This window comes from Acanthopagrus latus, chromosome 7, assembly GCF_904848185.1.
Source record: "Acanthopagrus latus isolate v.2019 chromosome 7, fAcaLat1.1, whole genome shotgun sequence".
Lineage (NCBI taxonomy): Eukaryota > Metazoa > Chordata > Actinopteri > Spariformes > Sparidae > Acanthopagrus > Acanthopagrus latus.
In genome coordinates, this window is record NC_051045.1 from 15,888,262 (window position 1) to 15,908,391 (window position 20,130).

The 20,130-nt window shown below is 43.5% G+C and overlaps 1 protein-coding gene across 3 annotated transcripts in view; it reads right to left on the reverse strand.

The window, feature by feature from the left end:
* Positions 1-260: 260 nt before the first annotated feature.
* Positions 261-20,130, reverse strand: part of LOC119023298 (adenylate cyclase type 6-like) — a 36,778-nt gene continuing 16,908 nt past the window's right edge. For 2 of the 3 annotated variants that reach the window (XM_037105124.1, XM_037105125.1), the window contains exons 4-25: positions 14,761-14,910; positions 14,219-14,340; positions 13,766-13,837; positions 12,292-12,403; positions 11,863-11,990; positions 11,292-11,450; positions 11,066-11,207; positions 10,777-10,905; positions 8,527-8,555; positions 8,131-8,278; positions 7,932-8,029; positions 7,701-7,788; positions 7,450-7,566; positions 5,729-5,881; positions 5,361-5,530; positions 5,105-5,137; positions 4,990-5,019; positions 4,743-4,875; positions 3,939-4,202; positions 3,632-3,836; positions 3,349-3,473; positions 261-794 (exon numbers count right to left, since the gene is read on the reverse strand). In XM_037105124.1, coding sequence (XP_036961019.1) covers positions 666-794; positions 3,349-3,473; positions 3,632-3,836; positions 3,939-4,202; positions 4,743-4,875; positions 4,990-5,019; positions 5,105-5,137; positions 5,361-5,530; positions 5,729-5,881; positions 7,450-7,566; positions 7,701-7,788; positions 7,932-8,029; positions 8,131-8,278; positions 8,527-8,555; positions 10,777-10,905; positions 11,066-11,207; positions 11,292-11,450; positions 11,863-11,990; positions 12,292-12,403; positions 13,766-13,837; positions 14,219-14,340; positions 14,761-14,910 — 2,736 coding nt within the window. In that variant the 3' untranslated portion in view covers positions 261-665. The remainder of the gene's footprint in view (positions 795-3,348; positions 3,474-3,631; positions 3,837-3,938; positions 4,203-4,742; positions 4,876-4,989; positions 5,020-5,104; positions 5,138-5,360; positions 5,531-5,728; positions 5,882-7,449; positions 7,567-7,700; positions 7,789-7,931; positions 8,030-8,130; positions 8,279-8,526; positions 8,556-10,776; positions 10,906-11,065; positions 11,208-11,291; positions 11,451-11,862; positions 11,991-12,291; positions 12,404-13,765; positions 13,838-14,218; positions 14,341-14,760; positions 14,911-20,130) is intronic. The other variant, XM_037105126.1, reaches the window with a different exon arrangement.

Below are 20,130 nucleotides of genomic sequence, written 5' to 3' on the forward strand. Positions count from 1 at the left end.
ATAAGTCATAACAAAAAAAGTGTTCGCCACTATCAACGACAGTGACGTTACCGTGGCCTTTGTTGTCAAAACTGAATAAATTACTCAAAGTTACTGTACTTTCAAACTGAATCATTAGTGTGTGTTTCATATCAAACATTTGTTCTTTGGTCATTTCATCCTTCATGTTGTCCTTGCATATTTTCCTTTAAGTCTTTTTTGTATATGTATATTTATATATATATATATATATATATATATATATATATATATATATATATATATATATATATATACCCACACACACACACACACACATATATATATATATATATATATATAAATATATATAGAGGTCATCACAAAAATCCATCTGCATGAAAATAAATAACGACTCCAGATGAAATACTTGTACTATTGCTCATAAACACAAGCATAGCCACTTCCGTTCTAAGGCAACTGGGCTTCGTGATCTCTCGAGCATCCTCAAACACGGTCCTACATGTGTGCATCTGAGTACGTGACAACATACAGACAGGCCGAGCTCGTATGCGTCGACCGTCTCCTGTCCCCCAGTGTGTTCGCACCGTGCCTCGGTGCTTATTGCCGAGCTGACCACTCAGCCTCTCTGCAGTCTCTGTCTTGTTAGTGCAGTGGGAGTCACGCTGCAGTCGGCCTCTCCGTTGTTAACTGCCCGGGGGGCCGCTGGTGAGGAAGTAAGTGGTCATCTCGCCCTTCCCCTTCACCTTGACAACACCTCGACAGTCCAGCTGGTATCCGTTGTTGACCAGCACGTGGTGCAGGTCGGTGGTCACCTAAGAGAGGACACGGATATTTGACACCCAGAATGTGAGACACTAAACCCTTCTGAAGAGAAATACTGTCTGTCCCAGTTTCATATTGAATAATGTCCCTACAATGACTTTGATGAAAGCATGGGATATTTGATATAGATGAAAGGTATGAAAAGTATTGCATTTTGTATGTAAGTATAGCAAAATAGATCTATTTGTCTATCAGTAATGACACAGATAGTACATTGACAGAAAAATCATTCACAATAACTCTGACAATCAGTACAGTTTATAGGAGACTTGTTATGCTTTTCATTGTTTCCCTTTCCCTTAATGTTTTGAACAGGTTCTTGTGTATGTGCAGGTCTTGAAAGTTTAAAAGTCCATCAACAGAAGCTCTTCCCGCCTTTAATTCTGTGACTTTGTGACATCACATTACATCATAATGTCACACCTTTGCATAATTCATGCCTATATTCACGGTAGAAGTGAAGCTAACTGGAAGCTGAAAACATGACAGACCCAACTGGAGACATGATGGGTGATGAGCTGACCAGAGGAGACTGGGTATTCAGGAGATGGGCCTTAAAGAGACAGGAGCCAATAACAAAGCATCTCAAACGTGAATACAGTGCTTCTGTATGAGAACTGATGCATTTTTTTTTTTACCTATTCTAGTAGTAACCTAAAATAAAATTATGAACTTGAAAAAGAGCATAATATGTCTCCTGTAGGTTATATATCAAGAATACAGTAAATGTCAAACATTCAGTAATTCCAGTTCTCAGTATTTCATATTAATCTCATTGGATATATTTGGGGTTTGAACTGTAGATTGAATCATCTGATGGGCATTTTTTCACATTTTTCTAGCACTTCACGGAATAAGCGTTGAATATACATATCAAAAGAAAAGACAAAAAAAAAAGAAAATGAACAGACTACTTTAGAATGGAAATAATCATCTGTTGCCGTCCCACAGTTTGACAATTTGATGTGCAGTGACTCATTCTATACAACAGATGGCGGCATTGTTCTGACTGTAATCTTTCTAGCAGGCAACTCATGTCTTTCATTTGGTGTAAATAATCTCACCACAGATCTCAGCTAGGCTAACACATTTCAAAATGAAAGTTAACATTGACTACTTATATCTTTATATTTATGAATGAGATGAGATGATAAAATAACTAACAGGACTGACAATGTCTCTCAAAGGGACATACAAGGGCAGGTTATTATGGATTCCCCTTTTGAGGATGAATACAATGTGGGAAATTCATATTTATCTTTCTGTCCTCCTCCAGAGGAAAACTAGAGCTCTATTTCACATGTCCGTGCTGACAGGGAGTTTTGCTCGGGGGCACTCCTGCAGAGCAGATGTCTAGATCTGAGTCACTGCGCTGAAAGACTTGTTTGACTGTATCCGTAGAACTGGTACCTGTATGACTTCCACACAGAGCATAAACAGACTAGGTTGTCTCATTAACAATCCTGCAAACAATACTTTCAAATGTAGATGTTTTTGAGTGATAAACATCTCTGACTTTCAGGAAAGACAAGTCTGGGTATGAAGAATCACCACTGATACACACTTTGATGATGGCGTGTCTACTGACGGCGTGATGACTAATTTCTAAGTCATTAGATCAGTATTCTGCTTTGACAGATTCACTAAAACTGAAAGTTCGCTTTTTTGTTTTAAAACAGATTTGAATCACTGCAAATGATCAATGGTAGACAGAGCCCCAATATGTTTTTGCTTGCAAAAGGCCGTTAGGACCGTTGGATCTCTACGGATTGCTGTTCCACAATTTGTCACCACACGTCTACGGATGTATAGTCAGAACATCCTGTCTCTACACTACCTACTTCTCACATAGAATGCATCAAGAACTTATTTTAGCATAAGTCATCCAAATATCTGATGTTTCTGTATTGTGAAAACAGTGACTGAAAAACATTTTGATAACATTTAAAACAAGGCTGATAAAATATGAACCATCACCAGTTCTTTGTCTATTTTCTCCCAGAAATGTTTTCAGAAACACATGTAAGTGTGCTGTTCAGATCTAATATGATGTTCGTGATGACTGGGCCTGTTCACTGTTTCCTGTTCGAAAACAGACTCCAAGCAGAGGCCAAGAGACAACTTTTCAATTGGATCATTATTATTATTATTATTATTATTATTATTATCACTAATTTTCAGGTTTATATTTTCTATTTTGGGTGTCTATTAGAAATGTTTACATGTTTTACTGTTAAAAACATACAATATTTTCTTCAAATTGTTCATTGCTGCCGCACTATACACCCTCTGTTTGCATGCCTGTCTCTTTAAGGCCCACCTTCTTAAAAACCCAGTCTCCTCTGATTCGTCAGGGCTCACAGGACTGAGCAGCCACTGCCAAACCATAGACAAAGTCTGGATGTTGCTGAGGGAAGTCATGATGGCTTGTTTGATGGTGCATAGTGTAGGTGTCATAATCAAAAAAGACATGGGAATCTTGCTTTCTACAACATGGGACCTTTAGTGTATACCTGAAACTGTGAAATGTTCATGTTAAAGTACCTGGATGCAGTCGGGTACTCCTGTGCTGTCCATCCGGCTGGCCACATTCACTGTGTTCCCCCAGATATCATACTGGGGTTTCCTGGCTCCAATCACCCCTGCTACCACTGGCCCCATGTTCAACCCTGAGGACAAATGACCTCACTGTGTTACATCATACTAGCTTCATCATGTTAACTCAATTATACTGCTGTTTCTTAGGAAGAAGAGGATTTCCTTTAAACAAATGCCAACCAAAAGAAGATTATCAGATAATGTTTTCTCCACAACCTCCCATGCTTACCTATCTTCATCTGGAAGTTGTTGAAGGAGTGCTCGTTGATGTATTTCATCTGCTCCCTAAGCCTCATGGCGTAGTCAGCCAGAGCCAGGATGTGTGAACGGCCCTTTCTGTCGTAGGTGGAGTCGTTGAGGCCGGAGGCTGCCATGTAGGTGGAGCCGATAGTCTTGATTTTCTCCAGCTGACGGAACCTCTCCTCACTGATGATCTAGAGACGAAACGGCATGTGAGAGGAGGACATAAGACAAAATAAGCAGCACTTGCTTGGCAGAACAGCAACTGCTGATTTGCATTCATCCTCTCCTCTCACCTCGTCAAAATCAGCGATGATCTCGTTGAGCAGCCTGAGACACTCCACTCCCTCGTTGTTAGCCTCCAGCTCCACATAAAACTCGGAAAAGTTGCTGATGGAGGCAAACATGACAGCGACGCACTCACACGACTGGTAGTACAACTCATCATTCCGGCGCTCCCGTGCAAGGAAGTGGGCGGCTACGTCCTTGGGCAGGATGTTGTGGAGCAGGCGGCGGTTGTACGCCTGCAGCTCCTCCATCTCCTCCTTCTCCTCTGTGGCCTGGAGGGGGGGACAAGGAGAGGTGTGGATTGCTTAGTCTCAGTACAAACTCCCCTCTTTATTCTCTCATAACCTATTTTAATATGAATGAGTTCTGGGTACTCTGCCAGGTGTTTATATGTCCGTCTGTCTCTCTGTGGACAGATTTTGTCATATCTGTGCAAGAGGCAGTCACAAAACATTACAGGTATGTAGCTGAGGTCAAAATGAAGGCCAAGTTTGAAGGTAGGTGTGGTCCTACCCATGCATACAGAATACTCATGTAGCAATGTTGTAATAACTACTAAGTAGTCGTGATGACGGGAATCACAGCTGTTCTGTTCACATCGCAGGATGGTCTCTAGTTATCAAAATACTACTGCGTAATCCCACCTCAAATCTGGATTGCCTTCTTTGACGCACTATATAAGTACTTCCCCACTTCCAAGAGCACCTGACACATGTTTGATCTACTTTGAATCATATAAGGGGAACTGGTCATTTCTTTCATTAATAGCTTGAGTTTTGTTCCCTTTTTATACTTGAAACTGTTTAATTTACCTGCAGCTTCCAGAGGAAGTCAAGGCGTGCGGTGGACTCCACCTGCTGGCCATGCAGGTAGAGCGCCAGAACAAACACTGTCAGGATTACAGGGGTCATGACCTTTAGGGGTACCTTGGTCAGGCTCTCCAGGCTGAGGAGGGAAAGGGGAGTTGTCAGAAGTTGTGAATGATTATCTTGCATGGGAGTAAAATATACGCAACCCTGACCACGCATTAACACACACAAATAAGTGAATGCTCCTCACCACTGTTCTGCAGTTTCATTGAAACTACGCCTGGAAAACAGAAAAGAGAAATCAATATCTACAAACCATGTGAGTCACTGAAATCAGGCAGTGCAAAACAAATAGTACAACTTACTGTAGTAGGGAATCATTAACAGGTGAGTTTTGCCTGAGGACAAAAAAAACAAGAACCTTTTTCAGAAAATAGGATTAGAGCACAAGTGGTACACGAGAAAGTAGGTCTTTTATAATCTAAACCTTGTACTTAAAAAGTAGGCCATGTCCAACCTGAACCGTGGTATTGTGACACAAGAGCTGAATGAATCACTTGGGAATTGTAAAAGGAGGGAACGTGTGTGAGTGTGTGTGTGTGTTCCCGGCAGGAGACTCACAGGGTTTTGACCAGCAGGTCTGCGTTGTCAAACAGGGCCACCTGAGGCCACTCCACCAGCAGGAGGAAAGTGAGCTGGATGAACAACATCAGAGCCAGCTTCCCTATGCTGCTGATGTGGAGGAACACGGAGCAGGCCAGCAGGGTCAGCAGTACGCTGTAGTTGAAATACTGCAGCAGAGAGGAGGCAGCGAGGGACGAGGAGGAGGAGGAGGAGGAGGGGGAGGAGGAGGAGGAGGAGGAAGGTCAGGTGAATATTCAAACATTCTTTTCAGGCACACAGAAAATCACACACGCACATGAGCACGAAGGCCCACAACGTGCATCTAAACGATATACACACACATGCTAAAATGTTCTGAGACCGACCTCGGGGAAATGGCAGGGCATGACCTGGCTGGAACACAGAGTCAGGCCGTCCTCTGCGGTCTTGGTCAGGTTGCGCAGCAGACAGAGAGTCACTGAGGTTGTGTTCAGCTCGTTGGCCACACACTCCTCCAGATTCTCTCTGCTGCAGGTAAACTGGCAGGGAGGAAGGAGACAGTCTGTCATTTAGCTGTCAGCAAGTGAAGGTGGAACAACACATAAATGTCATCTCTCTCTCAAATAGAGAGTTACCATAGTTAAACATGTAAATGTTTTTTATCCCCATCACATGACAGTAGAGCACGGCTGATAATGGGTTTTCGCATGCAAAAAGCAGCGATAAGTGAGGAAGATACTGGTTTATGAGGCCAAGAGCAACATCCATGTTAGAGAGTTACCCATGTGTATATTATGTACGTTATATGTTTATATGTATTCCGCATTTGTTTTAATAAAGGATCTGTTACTTTCAGTAATTTAAAGTGCACTATGCAGTTTTGGGGATTTAATCAGAAGAGTAAGAATCTTCATTATCTGATTTTTTCAAAATTTTTCATGCCTAAACTAACTAAATAAAGAAGCTCTCTTTGTTTTTACAAATAAACTGAATAAACAAACTGACCTTAAAGGACAACACAATTTCATTCCATTTCACTTTGTTTATATGTGGCGGGCCCTGCCACCTTTCTAGTTTCAGACAGTGTCCTGGGGATCTGGAAAACCCATTTTCCTCTTAACTTATTTGGTATTTTGAATATTCTAAATATTAAAATTCTGAGTTTGAATATCTACTCCAAGTCTGCATAGAGCCCCTTTAAAGTTTTTTTGACCTAGATATGTACTGAGCAGGATGTTTTACAATTGAAATACAGTTTCTGGTGAACAGACTATGTAAATGATGTATTTTTCTTTTTAATTGCATCAAAGATATTAAATCTTTCAATAACCTCATGTATCTGGTGGGTTCCACCAAAAAGCCCTTTAGCCTGTCATCACTTACTAAACGCTTTAACTGTTTTAATCCAATAAATAATCCTAATTCTTCTGTCAATTACTTTTAGAAAAAGTCCAAAGGATGAGCACACTGATTCTATACAGTACACAAATGTAGAGAGCAGCCGCTGAACTGAGCAAACGAGCCACTGAATAAGGCCCCATGAAATCTAATTTGGCTAGAATGATGTTGTAGTGTGACAATGAGCAACCACAGGCTCAAACAACCCTGCAGGCAGCCAATCATACGAGTGGACCAGCAAAACAAAAAAAGCCACAGAACACAAACAATGAGTGGCACACAAGGCGACACCTGTCCTGGACTGGCAGCGGACAGACTCATATTTTAAAGAACTATAACATGCAACAGGTGCTGGAATTGTCATCACATTTAATTTATGAGATCTGAGTATTTCTAGTATTTTGGGTATTTCTTTTTTGTTGGATAATTTTCTGTTGATTTTTCTGATTTTCTTCATCTGTAATTTGGCATACACAGTGGTGCCTGCATGAAGATTGTTTTTAATCACACGCACAGCAATACTAAATAGCTTTACACAATATCAGTAAACATCAGAAATCAGAGAAGAAGTGCGTGGTAGATGACTGGAAGGACAGACAGGTGGTGCTCAGGCAGATACTGTTCCAAACCCCTTCCCTCATGTCATTGTTGTGGCAAACAGCCCGTTACATGGTACAAAACTGACAAATTGAGGAGCTGTAGTCCCTACCATGTTAGCAAAGGAGGAAATGAAGAGGAGGAGGATGGTGAGGACGCCCACCAGCGTGCTGTTGGCACGAGACTGGACTATTTTCTTGGTTACAGTCTGCAAGGCATCTGGGAAGAGCTTGAACACACACAGCAGATAAGAGAGAGTTAATACCATTAGCGATGCTGGCTGAAGACATATGATAATGACTCTTATTTGAAGATGTCTGCGAGAAGAAAACACATGAGTGGCGAAGGGCCTCCGTCTCTCACTTTGATGCAGGAGTAGATGGCACAGATGAAGAGGATGTTGGCGAGGATGATGAAGATGCTGATGTAAAGACCGAGCATAAGTGGCGTTCTGCGGAAGAGAAGAAAAACAGGCTCATTAGGATGTATAACGCTAATTAACTCCTCGTAAACTGATCAAGGCCACATTTCCTGTCCACAGTTGAGTATAACTGGGAAACTGGGAAAGGCAACTTATCGGAAAGAACGACTTACTTTGGGAAAATTATAATCTGGATGAAACAGATGAAACAGAAAACGAGAAGTGTGCAGGCCACATATCCCCCAAAACGATCGTCGACCTTTTTGGAGTACTGGAAACAGAAAAATCAAAGAGAAATAAGTTTCTGCGTCGCTCAATTAAAGAGGAAGTTTACTTGACTAGGAGCTACGGCGGCTCCAGTCAAACACCAACCTTCTTCTCGAGGTCGGCGGTCTGAAAGGTGAGCAGGAACTTCTTGACGTGGTCCTTCCTCAGCTGGTCGATGCTTCGTGCGTCGATCGCCCGTCCAAGAAACTCGTCCACCTCATCCTCAGGGTTCAGAGCCTCCTGAGCGCAGCGGCTGCGAGGTAGATTGGAACAATAGGTCACTGTTGGTCACGGTGTGTGTTTGTATCCATGAGGAAGTTGGCCTATGCTGCGACAGGCAGGATGACTCAGAGCTAAAGTGGTATTAGTGCTGGCTTGGATCAGACTGCTTTAAACCAACAGTGGGCTCTAAAGTTGGACCGCTATGGTGACGGTCTGCCAGTCAACCGCTAATAACAAAAAATCACACTAATGACAAAAAACTGAGGGCAAAACACTCACTTGTCTTTGCTGGATGCTTCATCGATGCCCTGAGAAAAACAACAACAGAGAGCAAAAACGGGGGAAAGAAAAAAGAGAGGGAGATTATCATGTAGCCACAGTACAACTGAAAAATAGACAGAGACTCAGACATCTGCACAGCTAATCCCTGAGAGCCAGACTGATGTTTTAATTAATGCTCAGAGGCTTCAAATTACACCCTCTTTGCCCCCTAGGGCTCAAACCCACTGAGATGCAGAGGACAAAAGGAGGAGGAGAGGGGAAGAATGTCGGAAAGACAAGAAAATGAGACTTGCAGCATAAAGAGAGGGAGGAAGCAAGAGAGAGTGAGTGAGAAAGAGAAATATCTGCAGCTGCAGCCTCATCTGATTAGCTTCAGTAGTAAATGATGCACTGGGAGAATCCCTGGGAGCCCTGTTGTAACTCCTGTTTGTTTGACGGGCACAGATCAATACTTCTTCTCACATTCCCATTGTCTCCTTCGGGCTTTAGCTCACAAACAGTTCTCTACACATTCGACACTACGATTCAGTTTTATAGAACATCTTGTTGATTCAAGGGGAAGGTATTTTAGGATTTTGCCAGAGGCTGTATTTAGGCACAGCTAGCATGCTTACATACTAACAATAGCAATGCATGCTGATGTTAAAGACGGTATAATGTTAAGCATGTTTCCGACACTCAAGTCATTTGATCCAGGTAAGCCTGATGGGTTTTTTTGTCTCGGCAAATCAAGACAAGACAAATGACAGCCAAAAAAAAGCAAAATAAATAAATAAATAAAATAAAGTGAAGCTTTAAATGTAAAATAAACACAGAATAAAATAATTTGAGTCACAAAGTCTCAAGTCGAGTCACTGCTAACAAGTGGCTAAGTGAGACTACAGAGGTCGTCGGGGACATTAAACATCATCACGCCGAGCACGCAGACTCATCTACTCTCAAGTCTGTCTCAAGGCAGCTTTAGTTGCGAACTATTCTAACTGTGCCATAATATAGAAAGAATAAGGCGAGTGGTAAAATGGAGTAGTGTACATTTAAAACTCAGGTGTTATTCAAGGACGAAGGTTGAGTCCAAATAAAAAATGAAGAAACAGCCAACATGCAAAGAACTTAAAAAGTCTTCATCGTGGGAATCAATGCCTCAAAACGCCTCGGTGCATTCATTGAGTCAGAAAGGGTTTTTTTTATTTTTATTTTTTTAAACATTGTGTTTCCCTCAGATACTCAGTCAGACAGAATACATAACAAGGACCTTCTGTTTTTTTGATTTTTTTATTTATATTCTCACTTTACAACTTGTAGATTTATCCAGTTATAGTGAGGTGTGTCTCCTGTGGCATAGTTGATGATGAAGTGGATGTAGTTCCTTAGCTCAACGTTGGCTTTGTACTACCGGTGACTGCATTTTCACTTCAATAATTATGAAAGTGGTGTTCATTTATGAAGATGATCTTGCTGGACAAACATTGAGGGTTTATTGCCTGCAATAATTCAAAATCCAATTTAAACCAGAACCAGAGCAACGGTAACTCCTGGGTTAGCCAACAAAGCTAGGTCATCCCTGCTGGTGTCTACTTGCTTGTTAGTACAGACAGTAACTTGGGAATAATATTGTGGCCGTTGTTGAGACATTTAAAAAAGAGTTAGAAAGCAAAGAAGAAAAAACAAAGACAGAAATGTGCAGTTCCTAACATCTTATCTTGCATGTTAAGAGGAACCATTAGAGCTTGTCCTCCACCCCCTTGTTATTCTGCACAGTTATCTAACAGAGAGAACTCAAAGTGCAGCTGAGACACTTGAGAATGTCATTAGTTTTGGCTGCAAATAAAATGAATGGACGCACAAATATTTTGACCTTATGATGACACTAGAAGAAACGCCACAGAATCACCAAAGTCAGTGTCTGTACCAAACATCCATGAAATAGCTGTTGAGATATTTCAGTCTGGGTCAACTTAGAGCCATGCTGCTAGCATGACTAACAAAATAAGGATTGTTTTTAGGGACTGGATGAGAAGAAATAAAGTTAGTATAAATTGTACTGATAAGAAGTTCTGGCCCAACAACAGTTCCCATGACCCTGAAAGACCGGACCGACCGAAAGACTCTAATATTAGCAGATACTTAACATGATAAGAAAGGATATTTATGATTTCAGAGAGTGGAGAGAATGACACAGGACACTGGATACAGACAAGAAGAACAGGTGCTGTGAGCGCAGCTAAGTGCTCCCTGTGTGTAACTCACCATCTGCCTGAAGACTTTGGACTCCTTGGTTCTGGAGAATGATCTGTCAGGCACCCAGCGTGGCATCAATCCCTCGACAGAATTTGCACGTGCTCGCTGCATCTTGGCCATCATGGCTTTCTCCTCTTTCTGGAAGTGAGGAAGAACCCACCAGTGTAAATGTTTTGACCAACTTCTACACCAGGTGACAAGCCATTTTACTGTTTGTGTGAAATGTGGCGCCAGTGTGAAGTTTGTGTATGTGTGTGTACGTGTGTACGTGTGTGTGTGTGCGTGAGCGTTCACTTACCCTCTTCTGGCTGCAGCCGAGCACCAAGAAGGTCTCGATGTTGTTCTCCTTCAGGTAAGCGTTCCTCTCCCCTCCAAACCCAGGCTCCACCTCGTAGTCCTCGTTCAGGTACTGCAGCGTGGCTTTGGTGATGTGTATGCGCCTACGAACACATCGCGTGTTAGAATCTAAATGTGCTACTCCAGCCTACGTCACTGCATTAGTAGGTGGAGCAGGAGGGACTCACCCAGCCTTCCCCCCGGCCTCCATTTGGTTGGCGAGTGTCACGTCGTTGGACCAGACGTCAAACTGCCACTTGCGCAGGCCCAGCACCCCGCAGTGAACTCGCCCACTGTGGATGCCCACCCGCATGTTCACATTAACGCCCGTCACCTCTCTCACCAGCCTGCAGTCACACACAGACGCGCACACTACTGTCAAAAAAACCTAGTGTCACCTTCAGCTTCAGGTGTCCTTTACACCTGCTACAAACTCAAACTCAGATGTTAATGAGGTAATAATACAAATCAAGAAATGTTTATTTTTTCATTACTGAATAAACAAGCTGTCCTCAGAGGGAAAATGCGGTCCCCCAGAACACTGTTTGAGGGCTAGAAAGGTGGCAGGGTCCGCCAAGTATAAACAAAGTAAAACAGCATGAAAGTGTGTTTGTTTTGTTTATCTCGTTTTTTTTTTCTCTCTCTCTCCCCAAAACCACACAGTGCACCTTTAACTCAACCTTCAGTGGAGTCAAAGTCTGTGAGGGTGTATTACTCATTCCGAGAGTGTGTCGGTGCATCAGTGTGTGTTTGACTCACGAGATGGCCTCGATCATGTCTACTCCCATCTCCACACAGCAGTGGGCGTGGTCAGCCCGGGGCTCAGGCAGCCCTGACACACAGTAGTAGCAGTCCCCTAGGATTTTAATACGCAGGCAGTGGTTCTCCTGTATGGCACGGTCACACACGCACACAAATTAGTCCTTCAGTTACAGCTAACTCACAGCATGCTCCTGTAAAATATAAAGCTTTTTATGCTCAACTTAGATGACTCATCTGTCTCAGCATATTCTAACTGATGCCTTACACAATGCTTAAGTAAACACCCCCCTCCCTCCCCCCACCAACAAGTACATCATGTGGGCTTTGTCATATAATCAGTGGCGGCTACACACTGTACAGTTACATAAGCAACAATGGTTTAAAGTTGTGCTGCTACAATGGCCGCGGCAGGCTGTCGGCGCTCACCGAGGCCAGCTTGTCGAAGCGGGCAAACAGCTCGTTCAGTGTCATGACCAGCTCCTGCGCCGTGCACTGAGACGCCAGGCTGGTGAAGCCCTCGATGTCTGCAAACAGTATGCTGCAGGAGAGGTGATGGTGGAGGTGGCGCGGGAAGACAGGGAGGAAAAGGAAGACAAACGAGACAGAGAATGAGATCAATCAATAAAGTATAGAGTTAGTTAGCATGGTCTACTGCCTCCCTCTCCCCGTTCTCACTGTCCAGCTGCTCTGTGAGCAGGGGAGGGAGAGAGGCAGACATTTGTTCAGCTCTGGCTCTCATCATCTAGGCCAATGTAGGTCACCTCCTCCAGCCCCGTCCCTCTGAGAACACCACCCCCTGTCCCCCTGTCTGCATGCCTTTCATTGCTAACTTTTGATAGTAATGAAAGGACAGGAAAAACAATGCCGCAGACAGGGTCAGTACCAGCTGAAGGTGACAGATGGCGCTGTTTGTCCCATGAGGTCATCAACTGTGGAGAGCTGCTCCAGCAATTTCCCACCCTGAGCAAAGGCTGTGATGCAAGAGCTTGCACTTTAAAGGGTCAGTTCACGCAGAAAGACAGTAAAACACATGATGATCTAGTTTGACTAACTGCATGCTGAGTATCAATGACCTCTATTACAAGTAAAGACCTGTCTTACATGTAAAGATGCCTTCAATAGGATCAGGAAAACATATGACTTACATTTAATTGTTTTTTGGTTTCAGGAGCAGTGTCGGTATAGTTATACAAAAAAAGTGTATCACACACTACATACATTTGAAACTAATGCGTTATTTGCAACACGTTCCATTACTTTTGCATACCTCTGCAGCATTGCAGATGCAATGTCACAAACTTGCCAGATAAAAATGTCACATTAAACCTTATATTTGCATATCAGCCTTATCAGTCATGGTCCTAGGCTTAAGTCTCATGTGTCATGCTTTATTTTGTCATTGCATCTTCGTCTATTTTCCGTCTACGACGGTGTTTCATCTGCTCATAAGCTCTCTGTGTTTTTTCTTTACTATTCTTTGGTTCGTCTGTTTTCGTCCTGCGTCTCCTGCACTCGTTCCTTGGTCCTCGTGTGTTTTTGATTTGTTCCCCATGGCTTTATGGCTTGTTTTTTTGGGGCTTCGGCTGTCATTATTGAAGCTACCTCAAAATAAAACTCTATCATTATAAAAATGAATTGCCTCCCTCATACCTCCCAATACAAATATTAATGGCCTCAAAAGGCTTGAAAAGAGGCCAAACACAAACATAATCACTTGAGATCCTGGGGTTCACACATTTTTACAAAGCTTTTACAAAATGACAATAAGCATCAATCTGGCACAAAGACAGCTGGTTTTAATCTTGTGTTACACTGTGATAATGCATTGCTCCTGTAAGTTTGGTGGAGCAACGCTGCTGCAACAGATTATAAGTGCATCACCTGCACCTATTTGGGTCACCTTGTTTGAGTTTCCTTCCCTGCCGCCATCGCCACCGCAGCCTGAAAAGCACCGGCTGGGCTCAACAGCAGGCTAATGGATGGAGAGTTTCAAATCAGTTAGTTAGCGCTGACTTATTCACACTCGGGAGTCGAAATCCAGTGGTGAGGGCTGAGACGGGGGGCCCGGCAAACTTGGGGTCTGCCTCCTATCATTTGCTACAGAGAGCATAGCAGCGTGCCAAAGTAAATATCGTTAATGCAGCCGGTGGAGTCAGTGTCAATAAGAAACAACATGCATAATACATGCTGTCAGGGAAATAGCTGTTGAAGTGACTCCGTGTTACTGACACATCAGTCAGAGGAGTTAGGTCAAATCCACTGGTGCTCGCTGTGACGGCAGAGTCGCTCCGACATCCTCCTGAGTGTGTGCTGAGCTGTGTGGAAGCAGACACGTGTATTTATCTGTATTTACCTGACATTGTCATGCTTTTGGATGTAGATCTTGTGGAACATCATATCTTCCTTCTTGGCATTGATATCAGCCTTCATCTCCATGGCAACGTGCCTTGGCAGCACTGAGAGCAGTAGGCGCTCCTGAGAGAGAGAGAGAGAGAGAGAGAGAGAAATTAAAGGAAGAAAGACAGAGAGAGCCCATTCATTTTCATCAGCTTGTACTGTTAGGACTGCTCAATGAGTCACCCTGCCTCGTTGGCATCTGCGTGGGAACGTGTTAGTCAAATAGAGAGGAGTGGAGATACGTGTTATACTTCAGAACATATGGCCGGCCTCAAAAACTGAGAGGAGAAAAAAAAAATACACAAGAAAAAGGAGACACCCATTTGTTGCTCTGCTGAATTTGTTTGTGTTTTCCTACGGTGCACGTGCACAGCAGCTGCCCTTACTTCTTTGCATGGAAGCATGCACGTGACTGTGTGTGTGTGTGTGTGTGTGTGTGTGTGTGTGTGTGTGTGTGTGTGCGTATGTTTCAGTGCATGTGTGTGTGCATGTGTGTACCTGCTGCTGGTTCTCCCTCTGCAGGTGCAGTCTGGCCTGGATATATCCTCTCGTCTCCTGGAAGGCTTGTCTCTGGGAGACCTCAGCAGGATAGTGGGTACAGATCCCGATCATGTTAGTGCACAGGAAGATCAGCACGTTGGCACTGATCTGAAAACACACAGAGGGAAACAAAAACCAAAACGTGAGAGTCCCACCAAACATACACAACGGTGAACTCTGCCTGACCTGGGAGAGGTCAACATGCGAAATTGATAGCACTCTGTGTCATAAAATTTACTGCAAGGAGAAAAATTCCTCAAACGTCTGAGGAGCCATTAGATGTGATCTGGTTAGAGATGATGAGCATGGCCTTGTGGCTGCAAGAGGACATTCCCATCACGTCGCGCGTTTAACAGCAGAGAGGAAGCCCGGAGGGTTCAGTGTGATGCACGACTGGGGACACGTGAAGAAGACTGTGTCACTCGTGTGTTTGTTGGACTTGAGCTGAAAGTTAAGATTGTGTCTGTTGTGTGGCTGATCCTGTCAAAATGGGAAACAGGAGGCAGCAATGTGCAATTCTGAATATTTCAAAAATGTGTTTGAATGTACAGCTTTAGACGACAGGGAGCTACAGAAATGTGACTTTCTCTATATCTTGGGTTGAACAATGAGGCTCTAAGAATGTACATGCACAAACTGTGAAACAGCATTATCTGTGGCTTGAGCAAATTAAGTTTAGATATAGTGTACAGTTAGCTTTGCGGGGTCATCGACCTTGAAAGCGTTCCTCTGAGCTGCTCTGGCCGCATTCTGTGTGTGCCTGTGTGTTTTCTGGATGCGTGTGGTAAGCCGGCGTGTAAGTCTGTTAGCGATTTCTCCTCTCACTCGTCCACAGCCAAACACTGTACACCAGAAATGGAGCCCTGAGCTCTGGACTTCCCCTCTGCTCAGAAACACACAGGCATGCGCACACACACACATCCTCTACATGCTCAGAAACACACTCCAGCCTGGGAAAGTCACTTGACCCATGACCAGAGCACAGAGTGTTTCCTCTGAAGATGATATCATCAATAATGAGAAAAAGACATGCAGGCGCGGTACGTACACATAAAGGCTGAATTCTAATCAGTCTTGATAACTAACTACAGTGGAAACCAGAGGACGCGAAAAAGTCTCATCTCCATTACCGGTACTTCTGAGCCATGGCTGGTATGTTGCCAAACCAGTGTGACTTTGTGCGCATGTTTGTCATTTGTGCTTATGAGCAGAGAGATGGAGGACTGGAGATAGAGGATGTTTATCTGTGTACATGCATGCACTGCATATTTTCATGTATGTGTTCTTTTACAGTGCAACTAATGTAGACTGGAACACGGACTCGAACTTTCTGTCACGATCCTGACGCGAAGTTTACACTGTACACACGAGAACTCTTCCCTCTGTTGTCACAACAGGACGGAGCCAATCTAACCAGCTGTGCTCGAAACGCAACACTGTTACCACAGGAGAGCGACAGCTCTGTTCACTGTTCACTGCTCAGAGAGAGAGAGACGGTGGTAGCTTCTTATTCCGCTCGAAAACAAATGGCCGAACTAGATTAAAATCACAGTGCTAAGCAAAAACAAACACAGCCGATGGTTCGCAGGTGCAGAGGCAAACATGCTTTTGATGTACTGGCTAAATTCCATTCCCTGATGTAGCTGATGCAGGCAGAGAGCGACAACTTTACTCAAAAACACCAGAGCATCCAAAGTGCACTCTCATTTTATTTCTGAGGGTTATTGATAAGAACAGGTTACCTCGCACATCAGTGTAATACCATCGATGCAAACTGGAAACATTGCTCCACATCATCAACAGCAACATCGGCTGATTTATTTTAGCTGCTGTTGGGCTGGAAGAAATTTTCCGGGGACTGAAATTCAATTCATGTTGTTCGGTTGGGGGAAGCAGTGACTTAAACCAGCAGTGATTAAGAAAAAGAATAAAGAAGCCGCTAGGCTAATTTAAGCAATGTAATATGCCACAAGCTTAGGCTAATGAAAGCAACTGGGGGAAAAAAAGGTGTCACCTTGACATCTTTTATGTGTTAGTGGAGTCAGTTTAAAGTAAACTTTGCAGAAATTAGCTGTTTGCAATCAATAACTATTATTCATATGTTGAGGAGAAAGTCGTGGCAGCTTCTTCTGTAACTGACTGCATTACGTGGGCAGATACACTGGTCCAACATTGATCGCAGGCCCCTGAATGAAATCAAATCGAGGCCATGTTTTCGTAAACTTTGTGATATTGGCAAATATTGTATTGTAGTCCAAAGAATCAATAGTTTTGTACTGTGATTTACACCTCTCATTACCTCTGAGCAAAAGGCTCTTTTTGTCCTGATGGTTATCGGTCATCTTTCTTTCTTTAAATATTTTTTTTGGCCTTTTATCGGCTTTTATTGACAGAACAGCTGAAGATATGATAGGAGACAGGATGAGAGAGAGGGGAAGTGACACGCGGCACAAGAGCACCCAGGCGGGGAATCGGGGCCGCTGTACATGGGATGCCCGCTCTACCCACTGAGCTAAACGACGCCCCAGTCATCTTACAAAGATTCAGATCAAAGCTGTCAAACAGACACCTCATCGTCAGGCTATTGAATATCAGGTGTGAGGACCTACAAACAAAACCCACCGTGGTTCTCTACATCACTGTCTGAGCAATTGTTTTCTTTGTGTGCGACTTTAAATTTGAGCCGCACCATCTCTTAATGAGTGATTGGCCTATTGTGTTTGTAAATCATTGGCAGGCCGGGGCTTCCTGATAAGCCCTCCATCGTAATGTTAGAGACCACTGATGGAGATCCGACACCCCGGTCTTGAGGGGCTCCGATAGAACCTGATCACATTAATCCCAAACAGATGGCTGTGAACCGAGCGAGCCAGATAACTTCGTTAAGTGGCCTGTCTGAGATACAGGGCCACCTGCAGTTCCCAGGACCACGCTCCTCAGCGCTGCACTCAATTTACATCCAGACAATTCAGCTTCACAGATTTTCATCCAAATAAAGACATTCCTATCAGAATTGATTTGATCTCGAATGATAGCTCAATATAACAGCCGGATAGCACTGAATAAGTGAAACTAAAGCGTTGGGAAACATGATGAACAAAGCTTGCATTAATGCCCAGTTATGCTTAGTCACCACACAGTCTGGAGATTAGAGGCAGCAGCATTCACAGAGGCTTTTGAATAAATCTTGTGCGTGAGCTATGCATGTGAGCCTGCGTGCCTCCTTTTGGACTGGCAGCTCTTTGATCCTGAAGCTTGTGTCTGTTGCTGCACTTATAACACCCAGCCATGCAAATCTAGCACAGAGCCCCAGCCGTGCTGACACTCTCCTCTCCACACAGTGATGTGGTATAAAGAGAGCAGTAGAAACTTCCCTTCATTAGCACATCCCCACTCTCTTTATACCTACTAAGCTGGACTCAGAGTATCTCCCACTGATGTCTCCTGACCACTCTTCCTACAGACTTTTGGCTCTCAAAGACGAGCACCGCTCGACATTTACTTAAGCAGGATCCTCTTGGCGGTGGAGTTAAAAGGAGTCCAAACATTGGCTTATAAGGTGCGGCTCCCGACAAGGTGCTTTATAAAGTGAGGCAGATGGATAACATGCTAAAGAATGGATGAAAGAAGGGGATGGAAAAGATTTGGGCTTGGCAAACACACAGCACACGCATTCTGTCTTCAATAATATCCCATCGGACAATTCCCTCACGAACAAGCACCTTGGAATGTACAACCCCAATTCAAAAAAGCTGGGACACTGTAAAAGTTAAAGGAGACATTATGCTCATTTTTAGGTTCACAATGTTATTTTGGGTTACTACTAGAATAGGTTTACATGCCTCGGTCTTTAAATAAACACATCCGTTTTCTCGTACTGTCCTGTGCTGCATAACTGGTCTCTTCTGATTGGACCCAGCACCGCTAACAACAATAGAGCAGCTGTGCTCAATCCATTCTTACGTGCCATGTTAGCCACGTGGCATGAATAATGCACATGTGTGACATGGTGACAGAGTGTGATGTCACAAAGTCACAGAATTAAAGGCGGGACTACTGATGTGGGGTTTCAGGAGCAGTGATTACTGTGGGAATCAGGAGCTTCTGTTGGTGTGGACTTTGGCCTTTTTAACTTTCAAGATATCCTGCATTGCACAAGAACAGATAAAAAGCCCTGACGGAGAGGAAATGCTCCTTTCATACCCGATCATGATACTATCACCTGTTACAAATGAACCTGTTACCCTGTGAAATGTCCCAAGGTTTAAAAATATGCTGAGTAAGGCATTGTAATCTATGTCCCTTCATTGCCAGTTAGTCTCAAATGTTCTACAATGATGGCCAGAAACGATTTGAAGCATCATATTGAACGTAATAAGATTTGAATTAGATCCGACTATATACCTGTGATTAACTGCTTTATCTAGAACCGGGGGATAAGAAAGGTGACTGGCTCCAAAACAATTCGTGCCAGCTCCTACCTGTGGTCTGTCCTTGTATACATCACTAATTAAATCTCTATATCTCATCAGCATCACAACTTTTTTGGAATACATCAGGTTTTTATTATCCATTCATTCCAACACAAGACGCATGATATGCCATGGCCAATATATTCAATTGATCGACAGGAGATGTTTTCGTGACATTAAGGCCTGCTGCATTGACCCCAACTCTAAGTGTCTTAAACCGAAATAGCCTCGTCTGAGTGCAGAGCTGAGGTGTAACTAATACTCACTGTGACAACACAGTGAGAAGAGGTAAACTAAGAGCTGATAACCACACAGGACACACTCTAACTTATTGGATAAAGGCCTTGTTCGAGCAATCACCCTTTGGATTTATCCAGGAGTATTTGAAAAGGGCCTGTAATGAAAGATAAGTCCCACCGACCCTGAGCTCCACTAAAGCCAAAGTTTAAACTTTGAAAGGCCAGAGTGCTACATCCCATAAGTCAACACACAGGCTCTGGGGACAGGGACCGCTGTTGACATGGGGGCTACTCTCCGGCACATGACCTTTGATAGGCATCTGGAGCTTTTTAAAATGTCTTACAGAAATGAACGTCAAAGTCCAGTCACACACTGCTGATCACAGCCTGAAAAGATAACATGTGGTACAGCGTGGTAAAAATAGACACTACTATGAGACTTTGTTGCACCAGTCCGGATCTAATCGGGGTTACTGTGACATGTAATTACTGACTGAACGAAAAGAAGCCATTCCTTATAAAGATAAATGTTGCATAGGGGCGGGGGTGCCTGTCTTTGCCATCTTGGTTCTCTGCCATCTGGAATGGGAGCTCTGTTTTCGTCATGGCTTGGGCCA